The 24,638-nt window shown below is 44.2% G+C and overlaps 2 protein-coding genes across 2 annotated transcripts; both read left to right on the plus strand.

The window, feature by feature from the left end:
• Positions 1–936: 936 nt before the first annotated feature.
• LOC311134182 (ubiquitin-conjugating enzyme E2 variant 1-like) lies at positions 937–5,532 on the plus strand. Its single transcript, XM_084167795.1, has 4 exons — positions 937–1,163; positions 2,352–2,500; positions 3,534–3,659; positions 4,043–5,532. Exons 1-4 carry the CDS (start codon positions 1,142–1,144, stop codon positions 4,187–4,189), a joined length of 444 nt encoding a protein of 147 aa, XP_084023921.1. The 5' UTR covers positions 937–1,141; the 3' UTR covers positions 4,190–5,532.
• Positions 5,533–18,672: 13,140 nt separating this feature from the next.
• On the plus strand, positions 18,673–21,339 carry LOC311133913 (transcriptional repressor scratch 2-like; the record flags this gene model as incomplete). Its single annotated transcript, XM_084167527.1, has 2 exons — positions 18,673–18,850; positions 20,516–21,339. The coding sequence occupies exons 1-2, from the start codon at positions 18,682–18,684 to the stop codon at positions 21,337–21,339; spliced, it is 993 nt and encodes a 330-aa protein (XP_084023653.1). The 5' UTR covers positions 18,673–18,681.
• Positions 21,340–24,638: the final 3,299 nt, after the last annotated feature.

Genomic DNA, 24,638 nt, shown 5'->3' on the forward strand with positions numbered 1-24,638 from the left:
AAACATGCCATAAGGTCTGAACTTGACACCTAAAGTCAACATACTGTACAAACAATTATCTAGGCTAAGTAAAACACAATAATTTTTTGATCTACTGCTCTGCTAACTAGCTAGCTAAAGTGTCGTCAGTGGCTAACTAAGACAGAGAAAGGGTACGCAAATTCATGGATTGGGCACAGAAGATCTCTGATCGTGCTGGTTAACGGTAGCTGACAGTGTGGGCTAGAAATGATGTGCAGGAGATTCCTGGAGGAATTCGTAGTCTTGCTGAGGTTTTCTCTGTTGTTATTTATGTTATTATAATTAGCATTTCAAATTCTTGAGAGTAAATTGAGGAGAATATTTTGAAAAAACTAACCCTGTCCGAGAGAGAATTACATGGCTATCAAAACATCACGCCTACATGAAACACAGACCTTATATGAAGTAGTTCTAAAATTCCAGACGCAAAAATGAATGGGGGAAAAAACCATTGGAACCATTACTGGGATTTACCACTAGGTTTTATGGGTATTATGACGTGTCCACTGTGCCGGTCTATAGTGTGCAACTGAAGATTGCAATTCCGGGCGTTCCTGCATGTGGGCATCCCATTGGTTCCCCCCGACCTCGACATCTTCATGCTTGTGTGACACTTTTGATTGTGGGTCAAAAGGGAAATAAAAGTATAATCTGAGTTTTTTCCGCCCCTGCCTACCGGAGTCCTCCTTGCTAGCTAGCGGGAGCGACACCGGTAGACGGTGTCCTTCGCTCCTGCCTGCCCTCACCGTCCTTAACAAAACAGAGGAAAAAACGGGGGCCGAAGGACACTGTCTACAGGTGTACGGCTAGCTAGCTACCGCTGTCACCCCAATCCCTTCTTCAGTGGTTTATCAGCAGTATCTAACGTTATTGTGCATTAACGCCACCTACTGTACTGGAGCGCCCCTGCCTCACGCCTGTCCTAAATTAAAATTGGACCAATAGAAGTATAAAGAGGGGTTCCTGCGGATGCAGGAATGCCCACATGCAGGAACGCCCCGAATTGCGGGCCGCAATTGCACCCTTCTCGAAAATCTTGCTTATTTTGACCTTCGACTCTAAAAACTGCTCAAACAGACCAGTCGATTTGCACTGACGCCCTCGCTATTCAGCGACAAAGATGGCGGCCTCCGCCGGATCAGGTAAACTATTTCCCCGTTCACACGTATGTGATATTCATTTGAGGTGCTTGTATATTACATTCCATTATGAACCATTAATCTCAAAGACACACCACAGTTCCCCAGACAGCATGTTTACTAGATGTGTGTGAGTTAGCTCAGCCAGTATTGCTAGCTACTATCTAGCTAACGTTAGCGCAGTTGGCTCTTTTCCGGATATTTTGTAGCTCTCGACCAACTCTCTTGGTGCATTTAAAATATTACTTGATTCTGCCATAATTTGTATATAAAAGATTGTCTTTGTGGATTTAGTGTGTTTGTTTAGCCATCGTCTGTGTATTTATCTAACTTACTAGCTAGCTAGCTTATTCAACTGCAGCGTCATGTTACTGCGGAGCTAACGACGCTAGCTGGTACCTAGTGGCAGCTGAACGGAGACAATTTACAAAGCGAGCTTGGCGGAACTAGCGTACATGTTTCAAATAACTGAAATGGCTAACTATAGCTGGCATCTGTCAATGTATTTCTCCAACTGTTTATTAGCGGTTAGTTAAATTCAATTTTCAGCGATGAGAACTAGCTAGCTAGCTATTCTAGATACGAGTAGTTTTACATTGCTGTTAACTAGGTAGCTAGATACCTAGCTATTTCGTCAACTAGCACGCTCACTTTGGCCATCGGGTACACACCCACAACTTGAGAAAGTGATGGCTAAGGCAATTGCATGTGTCAGGTTAAGAGGTACATGAATAGGTGAACAATATGGGGTAGGTACTTACTTGGCTCCTACATATTGTATTTGATTAGCTAACATACAATTAGCTGAGGAGGGTTGTGTTAAATGAATCACAATCGAAATGCATAGAATTAGGCCTAGCTACATGTTTGCCTAACATTTGATGAAAGGAATGGAACAAAAGTACTGCAGTACTGCTCAACACATTATAGATCCCAAGTGACTTCAACCTCCCAAGCATTATCCAGGTTTTACCTTTGATGTTTTCCTGTATAAAACCGTATTACAATGACCAGTATGTTCAACCTTACTCCACACATTGCATTTTTAATGAACAATTCAATAGAACCCATTAAGTAAACATGGCGCCCTGGTCTGTGTGTAGAGCAGTGCATTTTCAGTTTACATTGTAGTAACTACTAGATATGTGTGGTTGAGAAATGTCTGCTTTGAACCTTGTATGTTTTAAAAAGGCATCAAAGTTCCCCGTAACTTCCGGCTACTGGAGGAGCTGGAAGAGGGCCAGAAGGGTGTTGGAGACGGGACGGTGAGCTGGGGACTGGAGGATGATGAGGACATAATGCTGACTCGCTGGACAGGCATGATTATAGGTCCTCCCAGGGTAATGGAAAGCAAACACACCCAACGCGCCACACACGCACACAAACGCCATAGAGCCAGCCTCCTAGGGTGAGAGACCAAACACCATCACGCCACAGAAATCCTTGCTTCCTCCATCCTGGTTTCCTTAATTCTTCTCGAAGTGCGCTGGAGGGTCGGACCTGGTTTCTCCTTCTCCAAATTATGAGAAAACAAGGATTTGACAGCTAATGCCACTTTCTGACAGCCACAGTCCCTTTTCACAGTTGACAATCAATATGGAATCAGATCTATTTTAAACCCAATTGAGGAATGAAAACGTATGGAACATTTTTGATTTTAGAGGATGAGCTGCTGCTCAATCGTAGCCAAGAACACTGCTTCAGCTAAACCATGCACACCGCAGGCCAGCTCTAAACCATTTACCGGTGTGAATTCCCTAGCTAGTTAGTTAGCTGTTTGCGCTAATAGCGGCCATCTTGCTGTGACGTCACCCGCCCTGAGACATAAAGTAGTGTTGCCCTCGCTTAACCAAAACCATGATTTTGCTCGGGTAATAGTCAACTTATGAAGTACAATGTGTTTTTGTTGATGTCGCTCGTGAGCATGAACACAGCGGATAAACATAGCATAAATCACTTTTCTCCCAGTGGAGGAACCAATGATTTTTATATATTATATATCGTTGGGAGGAATACACCACAAGCAGGACAGCAATATAATTGGAATAGAACAATTATAATTCTATTGGGACAGCCACAGGCGATTTGCAAACAAAGGTTGAAACGTCCATGACTCACAGAACCACACGCGTTCTGTCCCCCATGTGCCCCCGGTTTGTGGGCTCTTTTAATTAACCACATACATTTAGTAGGCCAATACTAAACTGGTATTCAGCCGCCCAATCATAGGCCTACAATAAGCTTACTTACTGTCATGGCTCACTGCTCATGATGATAACCAAGACAGCTACCCACTACCATGCATGCTTTATCTTGAGCCAAAACCTATTTCAGGACTTAAATCTTGCCTTCTTTCTGATTTCTTTCTTCCAGACAATCTACGAGAACAGGATGTACAGTCTAAAGGTAGAATGTGGACCCAGATATCCTGAGTCTCCCCCTTTTGTCCGATTTGTGACCAAGATCAATCTGAATGGCGTGCACAACTCAAACGGTGTGGTAAGTCTCAGGTCATTCATGTCCTGTTGTACGGGTTGGATCAAGCACCTTTGTATTTTGGAGTGCGTGTGGCCTGAAATTCTCCAACGCACAGCTGATTTCATTACCTACAGACTCAGGACTGGTTTTCCAGACCTAGATGAAGCCTAGTCCTGGACTAAAAAGCACTTGAAACTACTGAACATGGTTTTAGTCCAGGAATCTGCTTTTGTTTGTTTGTGAGGGCACTTTTGTCCTTGTCTGAGCTGAAGTCACCCAATGTGCACATTTTTTAAAAGGAGCCAAGGTTTGAAACCCAATTTTCTTCGACAGAGGCCATGTCTTTTCCAAGTGTGCGTGTGTATGCGCGAGTCTCTCACATGACTGTAACCTCCCCTCCTCAGGTGGACACGCGGGCGGTGGCGGCACTGGCGAAGTGGCAGAACTCGTACAGCATCCGTGTGGTGCTGCAGGAACTCCGGAGGCTCATGATGTGTAAAGAGAACATGAAGCTCCCCCAGCCACCCGAAGGCCAGGTCTTCAGCAACTGAGCCTCCTGGCCCTGACAAGCCCTGCTATCCCTGCTCTGCCTCACTGTCTCTCCATCCAACACGCACACAGAAGTATATCTACACATACAATACATACACGCACACTGATTCAATGCTTCCTCACACATGCACACTCGCACGAACCCCCACACACACTCACACGGCGTAACGTACCCCTTATTTTTCGGACTCTTGAGTACTCTGTTCTCTTTTGCCAGGCCCCTCCCACCTTCTGTTCTAAGCCATGCCCACTTCCTCTCTCTCTCGTTGGACAGGGAGAGGGTTGCACAGGTGGACTCCACCTCCCCATCCTCTACCCCGACCCCTAATGCTCACAACTGTGCAGACCAGACATTACGATACAAATTACTGTACATCTTACTAATAGTTTTTTTTTTTTTTTAATAATTTTAATTTGTGATCTACATCCAGATTGTAAAATAACATAAATGATCTTATTGAGTGTACCTATCTTATGTGTGTGCTGGATTCTTCAACCCAAGGGTGGTGGAATTTTACTCTGTACTGTAGGTGTAGCAGGGGTGGAAATCAAGATGATTTGCTGCGCTGCAAAATAAAAGTTGATCTGTGCCCCCACTGAAATGTGGACAGTAAAGTTGTCACTGTTCTGCTCTTAATTTCGCTACAAGACTAGTTTTAATCTGATTCTGCTTGCCCAGTTGGACTAGACAGGTCTGAGTAGTGGTTTAGAATACACAGCATAGTCTTGCCAGGGTCTGTTTCTGAAAGCTAATAAAGAAACAATGCCCCCCCCCCCCCCCCTTTTTTTTGATCCACCCTTGGTGAAACGGCAAGGGAGGGAATTAAAACGTTTATTGCCGTTTTTCAGGCTAGCGTTGGTCTCAAACTGAGTAACCAGTTTCTCAATCCCGATTTATGTGAATTTCTGAGCCTTGGTGCGTGTATGGTACATGGGATTAGGCATTCAACGGTGTGTGTATCAACTGGGCACTCTCGGTTCATCACCCTCTCCTATTTTAAACCTCTGGCCTCTGCCATGTGGTTTGTTACATTTTGTGATAATTGAATGGGGAGGAAGTACATTTGAGGGGAGGGGTTAAAGTAGATTTGGTTTCAAATACTCATCTTATGTGCTTGGCACCTTTTTCAGGTTCACATTACTAGGTGGAGAATGGTGAGTTTGTTTTTTGTTTCATCTTTAGGGCTGACCTGTGTATGTTCGTTGAGGTTATCTCATACAGTGGGCCCACTGAATGCAATGTATGGCTTTAGATGTTTTATTTTATAACGGGTGTGAATCTGTAGTCTGGGTGATGGTGACCTGTGCATGGTTTTATTTGAATTAAACCTCATTACTTTTGCATGTGTTTGTCTCCTTGTGATTCTCAATCCATTTTGGTATGGGCGGCATTCCGTCGCACCGTGGAATGATAACTGCATGTTTGAACTGAATTGAAAATAAGTGTATTTGAAATATCTATAGCGTATATATGTGTTATCAAATGCCTTAGAAAGTGCATTTTTGTCGTGCAGAAACAATGTTAAGATGCCAAAGAGGTATCCATTCTGATTAAAAAAGTATAGTTAATTCAATATATTTACCCTAATCTTATGGAGACGTAGAAGGTCTTCTATGGAATTTGCATCAGCATATAAAAAAATCTTAACTGCTAACGAAATTGTAATGTTATATAGAGAGAATGAAGGTGTATACTACCAAATTATAGGGTCTCTCTGCTCTTGAGGGTTCTGTTTTTCACTATCAAATTATATACAGTGCATTCGGAAAGGATTCAGACCCCTTCCCTTTTTCCACATTTTGTTATGTTACAGCCTTATTCTAAAATGGATTAAGAAAAAAAAATCCTCATCAATCTACACGCAATACCCCATAATGACATAGCAAAAACAGGTTTTTACAAAGTTTTGCAAATGTATAAAAATTTTTTAAACAGAGATACCTTATTTACACAAGTACTCAGACCCTTTGCTATGAGACTCAAAACTATGCTCAGGTGCATCCTGTTTCCATTGATAATCCTTGATGTGTCTACAACTTGATTGGAGTCCACCTGTGGTAAATTCAATTGATTGGACATGATTTGGAAAGGTACACACCTGTCTATATAAGGTCCCACAGTTGACAGTGCACGTCAGAGGAAAAACCAAGCCATGAGGTCGAAGGAATTGTCTGTGGAGGGCCGAGACAGGATTGTGTCGAGGCACAGATCTGGGGAAGGGTACCAAAACATTTCTGCAGCATTGAAGGTCCCCAAGAACACAGTGGCCTCCATTATTCTTAAATGGAAGACTCTTCCTAGAGCTGGCCGCCCGGCCAAACAGAGCAATACGGGGAGAAGGGCCTTGGTCAGGGAGGTGACCAAGAACCAGATGGTCACTTTCACAGAGCTCCAGAGTTCCTCTGTGGAGATGGGAGAACCTTCCAGAAGGACAACCATCTCTGCAGCACTCCACCAATCAGGTCTTTATTGTAGAGTGGCTAGATGGAAGCCACTCCTCAGTGAAAGGCACATGACAGCCCGCTTGGAGTTTGCCAAAAGGCACCTAAAGACTCAAACCATGAGAAACAAGATTCTGTGGTCAGATGAACCCAAGATTGAACTCTTCGGCCTGAATGCCAAGCGTCACGTATGGAGGAAACCTGGCACCATTCCTACGGTGAAGCATGGGGGTGGCAGCATGCTGTGGGGATGTTTTTCAGCAGCAGGGACTGGGAGGCTAGTCAGGATTGAGGGAAAGATGAACGGAGCCAAGTACAGAGAGATCCTTGATGAAAACCTGCTCAGGACCTCGGACTGGGTCGAAGGTTCACCTTCCAACAGGACAACGACCCTAAGCACACAGCAAAGACAACGCAGAAGTGGCTTCGGGACAAGTTTCTGAATGTCCTTGAGTGGCCCAGCCAGAGCCCGGACTTGAAACCGATCGAACATCTCTGGAGAGACCTGAAAATAGCTGTGCAGCGACTCTCCCCATCCAACCTGACAGAGCTTGAGAAGATTTGAGAAACTCCCCAAATACAGGTGTGCCAAGCTTGTAGCGTCATACCCAAGAAGACTCAAGGCTGTAATCGCTGCCAAAGGTGCTTCAACAAAGTACTGAGCAAAGGGTCTGAGTACTTATGTAAATGTTATATTGCTGTTTTAATTTTTTTTTAAATACATTTCTAAACTTGTTTTTGCTTTGTCATGGGGGATTGTGTGTAGATTGATGAGGGGAAAAAAAACAATGTAATCAATTTTCGAATAAGGCTGTAACGTAATAAAATGTGGAAAAAGTCAAGGGGTCTGAATATTTTCCCGAATGCACTGTAAAACACATTTAACAATGGTATAAAAAAAAAAATAGTATAGGAACACATATTAGCTTATATCTTCATTGGGTTTTCGTAACCATTTAAAATTAAGCAATAAGACCCGAGGAGGTGTGGTATATGGCCAATATACCACGGCTAAGTGTTGTTCTTATGCACGACGCAATGCGGAATTGGCCATATACCACAAACCCCTGAGGTGCCTTATTGCTATTATAAACTGGTTACCAACGTAATTAGAGCAGTAAAAATACATGTTTTGTCATACCTGTGGTATACGGTCTGATATACCACGGCTGTCAGCCAATCAGCATTCAGGGCTCGAACCACCCAGTTCATAATCTTGTTTATAAACTGGGTAGTTCGAGCCCTGAATGCTGATTGGCTTTAGCCGTGGTATATTGGTCATATACCACACCCCCTCGTGCCTTACTGCTTAAATCCCCATGTAATAAAACACAGCAAATGTGTGCTCAATATGTGATCCCTATGCTAGTGTTACCAAAAAGATTGAAGACATCTGCAAACCGAAATCTCAGGATGTCCAACAAATTCCACTATCTCTTTCTGTGGCAAATGCCAAATGTGGCACTAGGCTTTGACGGGAAGACTTCTGTAGTGTCATGTAGATTTTCATGATACTAGAAGACGGATGGCCCTCCTGATCCGACACTGGACATTCTCATTTGTCAAAGCCAGAGAGGGTGAAGCAGCCACCCACCCAGAGAGAAGATTTGGGAAAACCAATAGGGGGAGAAAAGTCCTTTATGAAGTAAGCGGTCGTCCGCTGAGTAGGAAACACGTCCACTCAGCAAATGTTCTCGTCCATCTTGATAGAGTGACTTGCAAGGTGCAGCAGCTCTATGGGAAGCGTACCACTGGTCCTCATTCAACAGCTGTTCCCCTTTGGCAGCCGGGCCCAGCCACCGCTCCTCTCCTGCGAGGCCGACGTAGACGGGACAAAGAGTCACGTGAGCTGGGCGGTTTTGAGGGGAAAGCAGCACAAATTCATCACAATGAGAGAGACAGCTGGGGGTGCCCCAGTCCTATAGGCTACGTCACACAATATGGAGCACTCTGTGAACTCAAAGGAGTGCCAAAATTAGAGTACACCTCATTATATCAGGGCCGTATTCATAAAGTGCCTCATAGTAGAAGTGCTGAGTAGGATCAGGTCCCTCTTGTCCATGAAGTCTCATTCATTATGATCTAAAAGGATAAACTGATTCTAGATCAGCAGTCCTATTCTGCAACGCTTTATGAATATGGCCCCAGAAATATATAGGAATATTTTGGGGGGTATTGTGGTTTAGGCAATTATTCACATTAACAGGAAAGTCCTAGAATCACACGATTTAAGATCAGTTAGGTTTACGTGATTTTCCATCAGAATGTCCCGTAGTAAAAAATTCGAAGGAAAGTAGGCTGTTCTTTTTCATTGAACCATTAGGTAACGCTACTTAAAGCCTGAAGGAACAATGCATTATGATGCAGTTATAATGCATTGTAAGACCTGTTATGAGCATGTATGACCCCTGTATAATGTCTTACTATCATCTCATAATGATCCTTATCTCGGTTAACCCGGAACTAAAATCTCACGTCAGCTGCTTGAGTAAGTTCTGGGTCCATACATGTTAAGAGAAGAGATGAAGAGATGCTAGAAAGAGGAGTGGAACCAGAACAAGGAGCTCCACCCTCTCTCTGCAAGTTACGGGTCGAATGTCCCGTTCCGAAATTCAAAAGATGCTTACACCTGCAAAATCGTGATTTGTCCAAATAACCAGTGACGAAAAAACAGGTCAAAGTGCAGACTGTCAGCTTTAATTTGAGGGTATTTTCATCCATATCGGGTGAACCGTTTAGACATTACAGCGCTTTTTGTACATAGTCCCACCATTTGTAGGTGACCAGATGTATTGGGACAAATTCACTTACATGTGTGTTCAAGTAGTAAAAAACGATTTGGTCCCATATTCATAGCACTCAATGACTACATCAAGCTTGTGACACTACACATTTGTTGCATGCATTTGCTGGTTGTTTTGGTTGTGTTTCATATTATTTTGTGCCCAATAGAAATGATTGGTAAATTGGAGTCACTTTTATTGTAAATAAGAGTAGAATATGTTTCTAAACACTAATACATTAATGTGGATGCTTCCATGATTACGGATGATCCTGAAATGAATCGTGGATAATGATGAGTGAGAAAGTTACAGACACACAACAAATATCATACAATAATATGGGAGGTCAGCATTTGGGGGGGGTATGCTATTTGTGCGTCTGTAACTTTCTCACTCATCATTATTCACAATTCATTCAGCATTATCCGTAATCATGGTGTTCAAGTGTAATCAAGTGATTAGAAACATATTCAATTCTTATTTATAATAAAAGTGACTCCAAAATGACACAATACATTATTTACCATTCATTTCTATGAGGAAAATGAGGATGTTACCCCTTGATGAAAATGAAAGCGTAGTTATTTGAGTAATGTAGAAAAACTTTCCAAACCCGTTTTCTCCTATTTGATATATAACTATCTATCTTATATTTGTTTATTTAATGTCATAAACTTGTGTTCATTAGACCAATTGCCTGATCATCATATGAAATATCTGTAGTCACACACCATCTTGATAATTAACTCCATTCTCTGATTGCACTCCATTTGTTGCATTCAGATGTCAAACACAGACAGAGAGCGCACTAGTTGTGGGAGGAGTCAGATGATCTACTGACACAAACACAGTCCCACACCATTCTCCAGCGCGACCCGTTGTGTATGTGGCTGCGCCGAGCAGTTTTGAGAGGCCCATCTGCGTCAATACCACCACACACACACACACACATTTAAACACACACTCTCGCTCAAAGAGGGTGAGACCCATGACCAGAGTGCCAATTAGCTAAACGAGGCATTGTTTGCTTTGTGTTGAGTTTCATTTCGAAGGACGGAGCACATACAGTACATGTATCATTTTAGGTTTGCTTTCAGATTTGTCCCATTGATTGAAATAGCTGTTGATTAAGTTGATCATCCTCTGTCATACAGTGGGGAGAACAAGTATTTGATACACTGCCGATTTTGCAGGTTTTCCTACTTACAAAGCATGTAGAGGTCTGTAATTTTTATCATAGGTACACTTCAACTGTGAGAGACGGAATCTAAAACAAAAATCCAAAAAATCACATTGTATGATTTTTAAGTAATTCATTTGCATAAGTATTTGATCACCTACCAACCAGTAAGAATTCCGGCTCTCACAGACCTGTTAGTTCTTCTTTAAGAAGCCCTCCTGTTCTCCACTCATTACCTGTATTAACTGCACCTGTTTGAACTCGTTACCTGTATAAAAGACACCTGTCCACACACTCAATCAAACAGACTCCAACCTCTACACAATGGCCAAGACCAGAGAGCTGTGTAAGGACATCAGGGATAAAATTGTAGACCTGCACAAGGCTGGGATGGGCTACAGGACAATAGGCAAGCAGCTTGGTGAGAAGGCAACAACTGTTGGCGCAATTATTAGAAAATGGAAGAAGTTCAAGATGACGGTCTGGGGCTCTATGCAAGATCTCACCTCGTGGGGCATCAATGATCATGAGGAAGGTGAGGGATCAGCCCAGAACTACACGGCAGGACCTGGTCAATGACCTGAAGAGAGCTGGGACCACAGTCTCAAAGAAAACCATTAGTAACACACTACGCCGTCATGGATTAAAATCCTGCAGCGCACGCAAGGTCCCCCTGCTCAAGCCAGCGCATGTCCAGGCCCGTCTGAAGTTTGCCAATGACCATCTGGATGATCCAGAGGAGGAATGGGAGAAGGTCATGTGGTCTGATGAGACAAAAATAGAGCTTTTTGGTCTAAACTCCACTCGCCGTGTTTGGAGGAAGAAGAAGGATGAGTACAACCCCAAGAACACCATTCCAACCGTGAAGCATGGAGGTGGAAACATCATTCTTTGGGGATGCTTTTCTGCAAAGGGGACAGGACGACTTCACCGTATTGAAGGGAGGATGGATGGGGCCATGTATCGCGAGATCTTGGCCAACAACCTCCTTCCCTCAGTAAGAGCATTGAAGCTGGGTCGTGGCTGGGTCTTCCAGCATGACAACGACCCGAAACAAACAGCCAGGGCAACTAAGGAGTGGCTCCGTAAGAAGCATCTCAAGGTCCTGGAGTGGCCTAGCCAGTCTCCAGACCTGAACCCAATAGAAAATCTTTGGAGGGAGCTGAAAGTCCGTATTGCCCAGCAACAGCCCCGAAACCTGAAGGATCTGGAGAAGGTCTGTATGGTGGAGTGGGCCAAAATCCCTGCTGCAGTGTGTGCAAAGCTGGTCAAGACCTACAGGAAACGTGTGATCTCTGTAATTGCAAACAAAGGTTTCTGTACCAAATATTCAGTTCTGCTTTTCTGATGTATCAAATACTTATGTCATGCAATAAAATGCAAATTAATTACTTAAAAATCATACAATGTGATTTTCTGGATTTTTGTTTTAGATTCCGTCTCTCACAGTTGAAGTGTACCTATGATACAAATTACAGACCTCTACATGCTTTGTAAGTAGGAAAACCTGCAAAATTGTTCTCCCCACTGTATGTCCTTATGGACTTTCTCATTAAATAAACAAACTTGTTGATTTTGTTTAGATTTCTGGGCATTGGAGAAAAACAGGAAGTGGAAAGTGAGTTTTCCCTCCCTTGATAATAATGACAAATAAACATAGGTGACCTGTTGGGAAACTGAGGGCTAGTTCAGCTTACTTGGGGGCTGCAGAGGAGCTGTTGACAAAGTCAGTTTTCTTTCTAGCATATCTAATTTATCATTTTTTTTGAACTCACCAAAGGCACCCATTCTAAGAAAATAAAGTCCTATGTTATCTGTTAGTAAGCCTGACTTCCAATCAGTTTTGACTGGCGCCAACTGTTTTGTCAGTGACGTCATGCCACATATGTCGAACCCAGGTATTTCCCCCCTTTATTCTGCCAAATAAACTAAAATGGCGGATAAACCAATGCAACTAATTAGGGAAATGGAGAGTCATTTCGGCGAGGTCACTTGGGCACTGTAAATCTCCCTCTCTGTGTCACGGCGCCAGGCTTCAGCCCCGATAGCCTGGGCCCAAGGGGAGCAGCTGAGTTGCTGGCTGTCGCATGGCTTTAAGGTGACGGAATGTAGCCCTCTACCACCCCTTACACCCCCTCAAACTACTGCACGCCCCATTACGAAACCCTGGGCAGATGGCCCCGGGACAAAGAGTGTGAGAGGGTGAGAGATCCCTCCCCCCTGAACACACACCCCCACCATTGCCCCCCTTACACCCCCTCCCCTCTAGCACACAGCTCGTGGTCTCAGCACTACAGCTGGCCCCTATCACACCCATTGTAACCTCTCCTCGAACCCCCCCCCAACACACAGACACACACACACTTTCCTGCAGCATAAGTTCGCCACGTGCCCCTCAATTAGGCAGATTTGATGATGCTTTCTCCCAACATTCCTTTTTCAGCTCATGCAGATACAGTGATTATTCTACTGGTACTTCATTTTGTGAAAAACTGCTTTTTTAATGCGGACCATAGCCAAATGATATGTGGTGTCCTTTCAGATAAGAGTCCCCATTGGGGTCCTCTGCAGGTAATTCTGCCTTAATACTACTACTAATAATTAATAATACTCCCTTTGACAGTGCAATTGAACCGTGAGCGCTGAAGGGCTATCTGGCAAAGAGCCATTTAGTGTAAGTGCTCTCAAGGCCACCAAATGACACTTGTAGAGACAATGTCACCCCAAGTGACACCATCAGTTGATTGCATATTGAATAGCGACAAGGGAAGTGATATATGCTCCTCTGGGTCAGAAATATGCAGTATTACTGGCAAGCGTGAAGTCCAAGGCAAGTGTCCTCCTAGGAAAGTTAATTCACTCTGGATGTGTCCCAAATCACACCCTACTCTCCATATAGTGCACTTATTTTGACCAGAGCCCTATGGGTCCAGGTAAAAAGTAGTGCACTATATAGGGAATAGGGTGACATTTGGGGCGCAAGCCTCTTTATCAATATCAGGAGCCAAGGACGACGGGATGCTATTGGGACATTTAGGCAATAAAATCGGGTTATTTCAGTAATGCAATACACACAAATGGTACGACATAATCTTTTTTTATGGCTTATCAGTGTAGTGGACACCTGTTCTTTTTCTGAGACACAACAACAGGCACTTGTCAGTATTGTGTAATGTCAATGATCTACTGTCTGAAGCTGACCTTTGCATGTTTGTACATTTATTTTGTGTTTTTTCGGTTTGTTTGAGCAAAATGAGCAACATTTTCACGTTTTAGCACTATCAACAAATTTTTTTACATGTTCTTGTATCCTGTATTGTATGCCTGATTTATAATGTATCATTATTGTTCAATAAGAACACAATCACAAGTACTATTGAAATTAATGTCTCATTCAGTACAGTACGTTTCTCCTATTGTCTGCTCTAGCATCCATCCAGATCAGGCATCATGTCACAGCTTTTCTTCTGTAGGTCCCAGTTCCCAGGAGACCCGGTCCTCCTCACACCACCACAACGGATGGACGCCGGCGAGGGATACCGGTGGGAGGGAGTGACAAGTTTGATTGATGACCACCGAAATGGAGAGGAGAGAGATGGACAGAATCCTTTTATCAGGTTTGAGGCCCGACTAGATTAAAATGTAGTTGTACAACCTCCGTTGTGCCCCCCGCCAGCCCCCCGCCCTTCTCCATCTCTCCCCCCTTATCACAACACCTGAGGGGTAGTAGCTTTTCTTTTATCTCTTTCCGTCACCTCTCATCAGACCTCCTTGCTTTAAGGTCTTTGGGTGGAATAGGGATGGTGAGGATAGAGTTTATTGTACATGCCTTTTCAAGTCACCTCAAAATTGGAGGTTTTGTCATGTGTTTGTCCTATGCAGAATCCCTGTGGACCTTGTAGGATTGTTTTCCCAAGCAGAAATTCTAGTCAGCTGTGGACCTTGTAGGATTGTTTTCCCAAGCAGAAATAGAGCTGAAGTCAACAAAATGTTTACGACCGTTACGGGTATGTATTAGACTAAACTAAAATTATTTTTTGGAAAGATGAATTCTTCATTTTCAACTCGGTACTTATTCAGAAATGAGTAAGTGAAGGGAACAAGTGGAGTGAAAGTGAAAACAAGTTAATTCCTTTCTTTTCTCAGATTCACTCACTGGTTACTGCCGATTAATGGACAAGACAATCAGGCTCATTCATTGGCTTGCAGCTGTCTCATTGTCAGGCGCTGAAGAAAGCGACTTTAGCGAAGCGCTGAAAAGACTTTCTTAGTGAAAAGAACCTGCATTTGTTTTGCAGAGGGCCCTCCACCAATGACTGGATGCGATTAGCACAAATTATCTCAATTATCACTACTAAAACAGACCACAATAGCCACTCCCTACTAACACACTCTATGGTCTAATTGCTATGCGGTTAGCTAGTCAAATAGCGCACAGTAGCACACAAAATGAATCAATGATGTGTATGGAGGAAAAACACAAGTGCAATGTTGTACTGTATGTGTAAGTATCTTCACAGATTTCGCAGGGTTGCACATTTTCTACCATTACCTTGTTCCTTGTATGAGTAAAACAAAAAAGGAAAGAAATTAGGCATATTGCTTTTCTTGTTGTTGGAAAGAGGGTTTTCCTTCTGTTTGTGCATTAGCAAATAATACGTCCAAAGACTTTTCAAGTCACATAGTCCACGATTTAGTCCAACTGTACCTTTAGAATCTATAAACCCATCTGTGTGTGTGTCCTCACTGTCCAGGCCTTGGTAAAGCTGAGTCCAGCCGCCAGGCCAGAATTCACCATCGGAGGACCATCGTCACTGGAAGAGGTTGACGTTGGGGGTAAGAGATTCTTAAGTGGACATAAAACTGCCAAAAACCTACAATAAGGGATGAGCTTGAGAAATAGCAGCTGTGGTGACAGCACTGATGGCAGTACCTCTGAAATGTCAAGAATGTGAATGTAAAATGTGGAAGTGGTTTATGCTGGAGAGATACACATCGCAATATGATGCCCTCCGTTCATTACATCCAATTCCATCTGTACGGCTGATGGCTACATTCACATTTTACAGCATCTGCCACATGTATGTACATGTAACTACCAAAATAAAGGAAACACCAACATAAAGTGTCTTAATAGGGCGTTGGGCAACCACGAGCTGCCAGAACAGCTTCAATGCACCTTGGCATAGATTCTACAAGTGTCTGAAATTTTGTGTTTTGTTGGTGGTGGTGGAAAACGCTGTCTCAGGCGCCGCTCCAGAATCTCCCATAAGTGTTCAATTGTGTTGAGATCTGGTGACTGAGACACACACACACTTTAATTCCCCTATTCTTTTTCAAAGTCACTGAGATCTCTTCATATAGCCATGGTAGCCAAAATAATGGGCAACTTTTTATACATAACCCTAAACATGATGGGGATGTTAATTGCTCAATTAACTCAGGAACCACACCTGTGTGGAAGCACCTGCTTTCAATATACATTGCTCAAAAAAATAAAGGGAACACTAAAATAACACATCCTAGATCTGAATGAATGCAATAATCTTATTAAATACTTTTTTCTTTACATAGTTGAATGTGCTGACAACAAAATCACACAAAAATTATCAATGGAAATCAAATTTATCAACCAATGGAGGTTTGGATTTGGAGTCACCCTCAAAATTAAAGTGGAAAACCACACTACAGGCTGATCCAACTTTGATGTAATGTCCTTAAAACAAGTCAAAATGAGGCTCAGTAGTGTGTGTGGCCTCCACGTGCCTGTATCCCTACAACGCCTGGGCATGCTCCTGATGAGGTGGCGGATGGTCTCCTGAGGGATCTCCTCCCAGAATTGGACTAAAGCACCCGCCAACTCCTGGACAGTCTGTGGTGCAACGTGGCGTTGGTGGATGGAGCGAGACATGATGTCCCAGATGTGCTCAATTGGATTCAGGTCTGGGGAACGGGCGGGCCAGTCCATAGCATCAATGCCTTCCTCTTGCAGGAACTGCTGACACACTCCAGCTACATGAGGTCTAGCATTGTCTTGCATTAGGAGGAACCCAGGGCCAACCGCACCAGCATATGGTCTCACAAGGGGTCTGAGGATCTCATCTCGGTACCTAATGGCAGTCAGGCTACCTCTGGCGAGCACATGGAGGGCTGTGCGGCCCCCCAAAGAAATGCCACCCCACACCATGACTGACCCACCGCCAAACCGGTCATGCTGGAGGATGTTGCAGGCAGCAGAACGTTCTCCACGGCGTCTCCAGACTCTGTCACGTCTGTCACGTGCTCAGTGTGAACCTGCTTTCATCTGTGAAGAGCACAGGGCGCCAGTGGCGAATTTGCCAATCTTGGTGTTCTCTGGCAAATGCCAAACGTCCTGCACGGTGTTGGGCTGTAAGCACAACCCCCACCTGTGGACGTCGGGCCCTCATACCACCCTCATGGAGTCTGTTTCTGACCGTTTGAGCAGACACATGCACATTTGTGGCCTGCTGGAGGTCATTTTGCAGGGCTCTGGCAGTGCTCCTCCTGCTCCTCCTTGCACAAAGGCGGAGGTAGCAGTCCTGCTGCTGGGTTGTTGCCCTCCTACGGCCTCCTCCACGTCTCCTGATGTACTGGCCTGTCTCCTGGTAGCGCCTCCATGCTCTGGACACTACGCTGACAGACACAGCAAACCTTCTTGCCACAGCTCGCATTGATGTGCCATCCTGGATGAGCTGCACTACCTGAGCCACTTGTGTGGGTTGTAGACTCCGTCTCATGCTACCACTAGAGTGAAAGCACCGCCAGCATTCAAAAGTGACCAAAACATCAGCCAGGAAGCATAGGAACTGAGAAGTGGTCTGTGGTCACCACCTGCAAAACCAGTCCTTTATTGGGGGTGTCTTGCTAATTGCCTATAATTTCCACCTGTTGTCTATGCCATTTGCACAACAGCATGTGACATTTATTGTCAATCAGTGTTGCTTCCTAAGTGGACAGTTTGATTTCACAGAAGTGTGATTGACTTGGAGTTACATTGTGTTGTTTAAGTGTTCCCTTTATTTTTTTGAGCAGTGTACTTCAATATACTCTGTATCCCTCATTTACGTGTTTCCTTTATTTTGGCAGTTGCCTATATGTTGCCTTTTGTTAAAATCCATATCCCCACTTACCACAGGAGGTTGGTGGCACCTTAATTGGGGAGGACGGGCTCGTGGTAATGGCTGGAGCGGAATAAGTGGAAATGGTATCAAACACATGGTTTCTATGTGTTTAATGCCATTCCATTTGCCATTGTTATGAGCTGTCCTCCCCTCAGCAGCCGCCACTGCCACTTACATATACATTATAAAAGAAGATTATCATGATGAAATCAAATTCCATTTATGAGCATTTAGCCGTCAAATATTGTAATATCTGCAAACAGGGGTAAGACAATAGGGGACAAGATGTTGTGTGTAGTGTCACCCTCGCGCTTCAGCCATGCTATTGTCTGCTCTCTCTCTGTGTGAGCGGAGTGATGAAGGGGTGAAAGAGTGGGGGTGGGAGGGGAGAGGAGGGGAGGAGGGGGAGTTGGCTGCAATGTGCATGTGCGCTCGTGTGTGTGTTAAGTGCATTGTGCGTGTGTGTGCGCTGGCATGCACAGACGGCTGGTGGTAATTTGATGTGTGTCCCCGGGGATGTTTGATGGATTAATGCTAAGCAGGCTCCTTTTCCAAAGGCACCACCTGATCTTAGGGGACTCGTGTCCCATATAAAAGTCTGTGCTGAGCTCAGCTAGTCTAACCGTCTCTTCTCTCTCCCTCTATCTCTCTACACTTTATTTCTTTCTCTGTGTTTTTTCTCCTATCCTTTGTCTTTCACTTTTCCCTTTCTGTTTCTATTTGTTCTGGCATTCAGACTGAGGCTTTTCAGGCTATTCAGGCCTGGGAGTTTTAGCAGTGAGGGAAATCTCAGAGCATCCTTTAGCATCGTCCACCAGCATTTTGGCTTTCTTTGACTTGGGGCCTTTTCTAAAGGGCTGTCCTAAAGTAGCGTGCAGGCCTTTGGCTTTTTCTTGTGCTGTTTTTTTCTTCATACGTGGCATTAGTAACAGCCCGTCAAGAAAATGCCACGTTCCTTTTTGGTGAAGCAACTGAAGGTCCACGATTTCTCCTCCTCCAATCATCATCATCAGCATCAGTATCACAACGACGGATCGTACCCACTCACACGTGCCATCACCGAGTCCGCCACCAACTTCGCCACCAACTTGGCGGTCCGTTTGAGTGAAAATGGTGAGTCGAGATTACTTAAAATTCTGTCTACACATTGCAAACAAAAAGTGAATTTTCATCATTAATTTGCTTGTTGTATATAGATTAGAGTTGTAGGATTTCGATTATTTTTTTGTTGCTATAGTGTATTTGTTCAGGAAAGGAAAAATCACAAAAACATTTGTTTTAAAAATTACTTTTATTTTTAAAAAATATTCAGTAAACGGACCAAACTCTTGATCCATGTTTTGTCTTCTGCCATGAAGCCTGTGATGTTGTGTTTGCTATTCAATCCCCTTATCATCACCAACCCCCCTCCATCTCTCCATCCCTCCATTCCATCTGATCTTACAGGATGCTAGATACCCACAGGGGGTCGAATTGCAGCAATTAAATCCCTCTCTCTAAAATCCATTGACAAAATACACATTTTCTCTGATGAATTGACAAAACTCAATGTTAAATGGTGAAAAAGAGCATTCATTAGAAAATATTACCTTAAATGTAAAAGGGCAACATGCTTTATGTAACATCATTTGTTTATGATGTCACAGAATGGGATACAAAAAACAAGAGAGTAGTACAACCAACTTTAGATGTACATCAGGTTTTGTCAACTGACACTGTGATTTCAGGGCAAAACACTTCCATAGAAATGTGTGGTGTGTTGTTGTTAGTGGAATGTCCTTCATAACCACAGAGCTTTGGCTCGCCAGATCATCTGTCCCCAGATTTAGGATGCCAGCTGTCTAGTTCCCTTTGTGTTGCAGGGGGGAGCACAATATAGTGCGCACTGCTGTCAAGATCAGACTATAGCCCCCCCTCTCCATCCCCATCCCCAAATCACACTGCACCTGTCATTCAATCTCTCTATTACCATACTCACAGGCACTTTCAACACGCCACAGATGGAGAATGATCTGATTAAAATGATTTAGCGCTTTGGGGGATTTCTCTACTTAGACATTCTGTTTTGTTTTGGCCCAGATTTAGATATGGTGGCATTGGATGGGAAGGTGACAGGTGGATCGGTTGTGGAGAACTAACAAGTGTGTTTCATTTTATGACTGTTGTGTCTCTGTCAGTGCATAGAACTTGTGTTTCGTCTGTTATGGTGTTTTTGATGTAGCTAGCAATGATAGTCCTTAGATTAATCCCAAATGGCACCCTATTCCCTATGGGCCCTGGTCAAAAGTAGTGCACTATATAGGGAATAGGGTGCCATTTAGGATAAAGCCCTTGTTTGGAGCCGGATGAGTTACTGATCACTGCAAAACGGTGCACTGAAGAGTCATTCATATTTAATTTGCAAAGTTTGCTGAACCAAGCACTTGCGATTGGTTTCCTGTATACAGTTTCATATTGATCCGCAACGTATGGAAGATCCAGCCCACTGGGCACACACTGGTTGAGTCAACGTCGTTTCCACGTCATTTCAATGAAATTATGTTGAACAAACGTGGAATAGATGTTGAATCGACGTCTGTGCCCAGTGGGAGATCAGCAGATTTTTACTCAATGGCTAAACAATAAAACTTTTTTTTAAAATATGCTTTCAACTGGAATCAGAAAGATTGCTGGAATCATAAAACCATAGCATTCTCGACCCTAAAACATATTTTGTAAAAAATGATTTAGTAAAAGTCCTTTATTTATTCCAGATCTTTCTCTTCCAACCCACTACAGGCTACATCCAGGATTATGTCATCCCCTCAATATGCCAGAGCACAAAGGAGCTGGGGACCGGGCTCTCTGTGGGGCCCCTGTACTCCCCGGGGAGCACGGGGGGCAGCGGGGGGGAGGACTACTCCGACCATGACATGGAGCAGCCCGACAGCCCCCACTCGAGTGTCACCACCGAGTCGGATAGTAGCATCTACTACCCGGTGGACGCCTTCCTCATCTCCGACGGCCGCTCTCGGAAAAGGGCCAACCACAGGCACCAACACAAGGAAGGTGAGGAGAGAGATAGCAGTACAGAAGCAGGCTCCACAGGAGCCACAGGGGCCAAAGCTGCCAAAGGGAAGTCTGGGAAATCCAAGGGACCGGGCCGCCACACGTGTGGCGAATGTGGCAAGACCTACGCCACCTCGTCCAACCTGAGCCGCCACAAGCAGACGCACCGCAGCCTGGACGGCCAGCAGGCCAGGAAGTGCCCCACTTGCCACAAGGCCTATGTGTCCATGCCGGCACTGGCCATGCACATGCTCACCCACGACCTGCAGCACGACTGCAGTGTGTGCGGCAAGGCGTTCAGCCGACCGTGGCTGCTGCAGGGTCACATGCGCTCGCACACGGGTGAAAAGCCATTTGCTTGCGCCCACTGCGGCAAAGCATTTGCGGACCGCTCCAACCTGCGTGCCCACATGCAGACACACTCAGCCTTCAAGCACTACGAGTGCAAGCGCTGCGGCAAGAGCTTTGTGCTCAAGTCCTATCTGAACAAGCATTATGAGTCGGCCTGCTTCAAGGGCTCTGGAGACGAAGAGGACTGCTGCTCTGAGGACTGATTAGGGATCTGTTTATTTTCTATTTCAGCTTATTTATCCAGGTCGGTCTCACTGAGATAACATCTCCTTTACAAGATAGACCAGGGTTGTGTTTTTTAGGGCATATAACAGAACATATTTTAAAACGCTCCGTAACTGAAAATTAGGGTTTCTTATTGGACAAATCCAGGTAGTCCCTCTCCTTGTTTCAGTCCGGTGCCTAATAAACACAACCATTTTAGTCATTTAGCAGACGCTCTTATCCAGAGCGACTTACAGTTAGTGAGTGCATACATTATTATTTTGTTTTTCATACTGGAATCAAACCCACAACCCTGGCGATGCAAATGCCATGCTCTACCAACTGAGCTACATCCCTGCCGGCCATTGAATCCCCCTCCCTGGACGACGCTGGGCCAATTGTGCGCCGCCCCATGGGTCTCCCAGTCGCGGCCGGCTACGAGAGAGCCTGGATTTGAACCAGGATCTCTAGTGGCACAGCTAGCACTGCAATCCAGTGCCTTAGACCACTGCGCCACTTGGGAGGCGCTGTCAAAGACGGCACTCCTCAACACTCGTCTTCCTCTTCCTGCCTTTTGATAGAGAGCAATAATAATGGCAATGAGGGTTGTTCAAGAACATAGAAGATACCTGATGATGAGGACTGAATAACTAATTAAAATGTGAATATTTTTTATTCAATATTTATTTTATGGATTCTTATTTATTTACTTGCAATAATTTACATTCCAGTATTATTTTATATGCCAATTAGCTCTTAATTCCCCTTCCATAAGAGACATATTTGTGTATTTATTTATTTTTTCATTTATGTACTTATTTATTTATTTATCAAATTATTAATTTATTGGTTATGTCGTTAATTTATTTGATTTATGAATTGAACATCTTATAAAATGCTGTAATATATTTCTGAGACAAAGTAGTCCTATATCTGATCTCATTCACAATAATTGTTGATATATTTGTGTTCTATGTAGGAAATTATTAATATGCCCCTTTGTTTTTGAATCTATGCAAAGGCTGTAATTGTAAGCTACAATGTGATACTTAGACATGAAAATACAGAGTGAAATTGTTATACCATTATTAAGGATTGGTACCATTAATTATTTGCCCTACAATACGACTGTTGAATTTGAATTGTACTCAACTTTGTATGTAATCATGAAAAGCCTTGAACTTTTCAATTACCAAGTAATATTAATTATTAAAATATAATATTTTCACTAAGTTGTTCTCTGTGCCGTGTGCCATTTTCAAGGCGTCAACCATCATCAACTCAACACATGTTAACTTGAGGTAACATTACCTGACACATTAACCATCAAGAAAACAAAAGTATGAACGAATTCAGAATATATTTTGTTTGAATCCTTCTTGCTTCACACAACAATTTTGAGTTAATTCAACTAACAAATAACAGACAACCAACCATCAGTGATTTACTCTAACTGTAGCTATTCTCTTGACCAGCAGAGGGGGCTACCACTTTTATGAAACAGGATCCATCAAACAAACACAAGGTTTGTACAACCAACCAGTCAGTCCTTAGTATAATACAAAAGTATACAGTACATACGGAAAACCACCATGTGGGGTGTGAGAGCAGTGTGTTTCCCCCATGCTTGTGACTCCAGAGAGCCAGCCAGAGAGCCATCCGGATCTAGATTGGGTCAGAGGCTCTCCACCGGCCCGGCTCGGCCCCCTGACCACACCACGCTGTGGGGCTGATGACAGGATGTGGACTGGGTCAGGTGTCATGAGAACCAGGCCCCTTTCCCCCCTCTGGCCCAGACGGGGGCCCAGAAACTTCCCTTCTCGGCCCCCGGCCACTGTGTCCCCCATGGGAATTTACAGCTATGTGTCTCAGTGCACTCCAGACTACTATTTTAAGACACAATGCGGTCCGTACACACACACAAACACCCATCCCACGTACACGCGCTATTCTAAACCACAATCCATGAAAAGGATGTACCTAGCTATTAAAAACAGCCGAACCCCACACACTATACATAAAAAAAAACATCAAAACAATGAACAGAGGATTCCGTATCCCCGCTCCAGGTCTACTCTCAGCCAGTCGCGACTGAGGATAGCTGCGCCACTTGGGCTCCCGAGTGGCGCAGCGGTCTAAGGCACTGCATCTCAGTGCTTGAGGCGTCACTACAGACCCCCTGGTTCGATTCCAGGCTGTATCACAACCGGCCATGATTGGGAGTCCCATAGGGCGGCGCACAATTGGCCCAGCGTCGTCCGGGTTTGTTTGGTGTAGGCCGTCATTGTAAATAAGAATTTGTTCTTAACTGACTTGCCTAGTTAAATAAAGGTAAACATTTAAAGAAATACAAGCGGCCCAAATCAAGAGCACGTATCATCAGAGGGATGAAGCGGAAGGGCCTTTTATAGCCTACCTGTATTAAATCTGATCAAATCTTCAACCTTGGAAGTATGATCATAAAAGAGGAGCTTTTATGGCCCGCCTTGTAGGTTCTTGTAGATTCTCCAGCCTGATAAACTAGCCGACCCGTGAACACCATGGAGTTGAGACAAGGGCCCCGAGGTCCCAAGCGATCCGAGAGGAAGCTGTCTAATGTGGGTCAGAGGAACCGCAGGCCCGGCCAGGCGACCATTAAGGCCTGTTAGCGGGCTTCTCCAAAGAATCGTCGCGTGTGAGAAGACTTCCTGTTGTGATCGAGGGGTTGACCTCATAACTGGCTGGGAGAGATGAGGGTCTCAGAGGAGATGATGATGACATGGTAGTTAGTTCACCAGACACGGTATCAAACCTCGGCACCTGCTCTGTTTGGATATCCGTCCGTCCCACCAAAAATACCACCAAAATGTCCCCAGGTCAATACGTGGCCAAGCAAGTGTAATCTTGAGAAACTGTCACCTATAATAGGAAATGTTTGCTGTTTTTGAAGCTATCTAACAATGTAACAAAATACATTGTTATTATATAGGAAACATATCTAAGTACTATCTCAAACCAGACCTAGGAAATGTTCCCCCTAAACTGCATGTGTGCACGGGCACTCAGCTCCCGTGTACAGAAGGAATACCAGCCCACGCACAGAAGTGTTGGGCCAATAACTGAAAAGTCGCTGGTTCGACTCCCCGAGCTGGCAAGCTGGGAAAATCTGCGGTTCTGCCCTTGAGCAAGGCAGTTAATCCCCTCAACAACTGCTCCCCAGGTGCCGACAATGTCAATTAAGGCAACTCTCTGATTCAGAGGGTAAATGTGGCAGACACATTTCGGTTGAATGCATTCAGTTGTGCATCTGACTAGGTAT

The sequence above is a fragment of the Coregonus lavaretus genome (genome assembly GCF_964263955.1).
Source record: "Coregonus lavaretus genome assembly, chromosome: 8".
Taxonomy (NCBI): Eukaryota; Metazoa; Chordata; class Actinopteri; order Salmoniformes; family Salmonidae; genus Coregonus; species Coregonus lavaretus.

Excerpts from the sequence above, each read along its gene's own strand:
- LOC311134182 (XM_084167795.1), top strand. The coding sequence starts at position 1,142 with ATGGCGGCCTCCGCCGGATCAG. Across the intron at positions 1,164-2,351 it reads GGCGGCCTCCGCCGGATCAG|GCATCAAAGTTCCCCGTAAC; the intron begins GTAAACTATTTC and ends TGTTTTAAAAAG. Across the intron at positions 3,660-4,042 it reads TGCACAACTCAAACGGTGTG|GTGGACACGCGGGCGGTGGC; the intron begins GTAAGTCTCAGG and ends TCCCCTCCTCAG.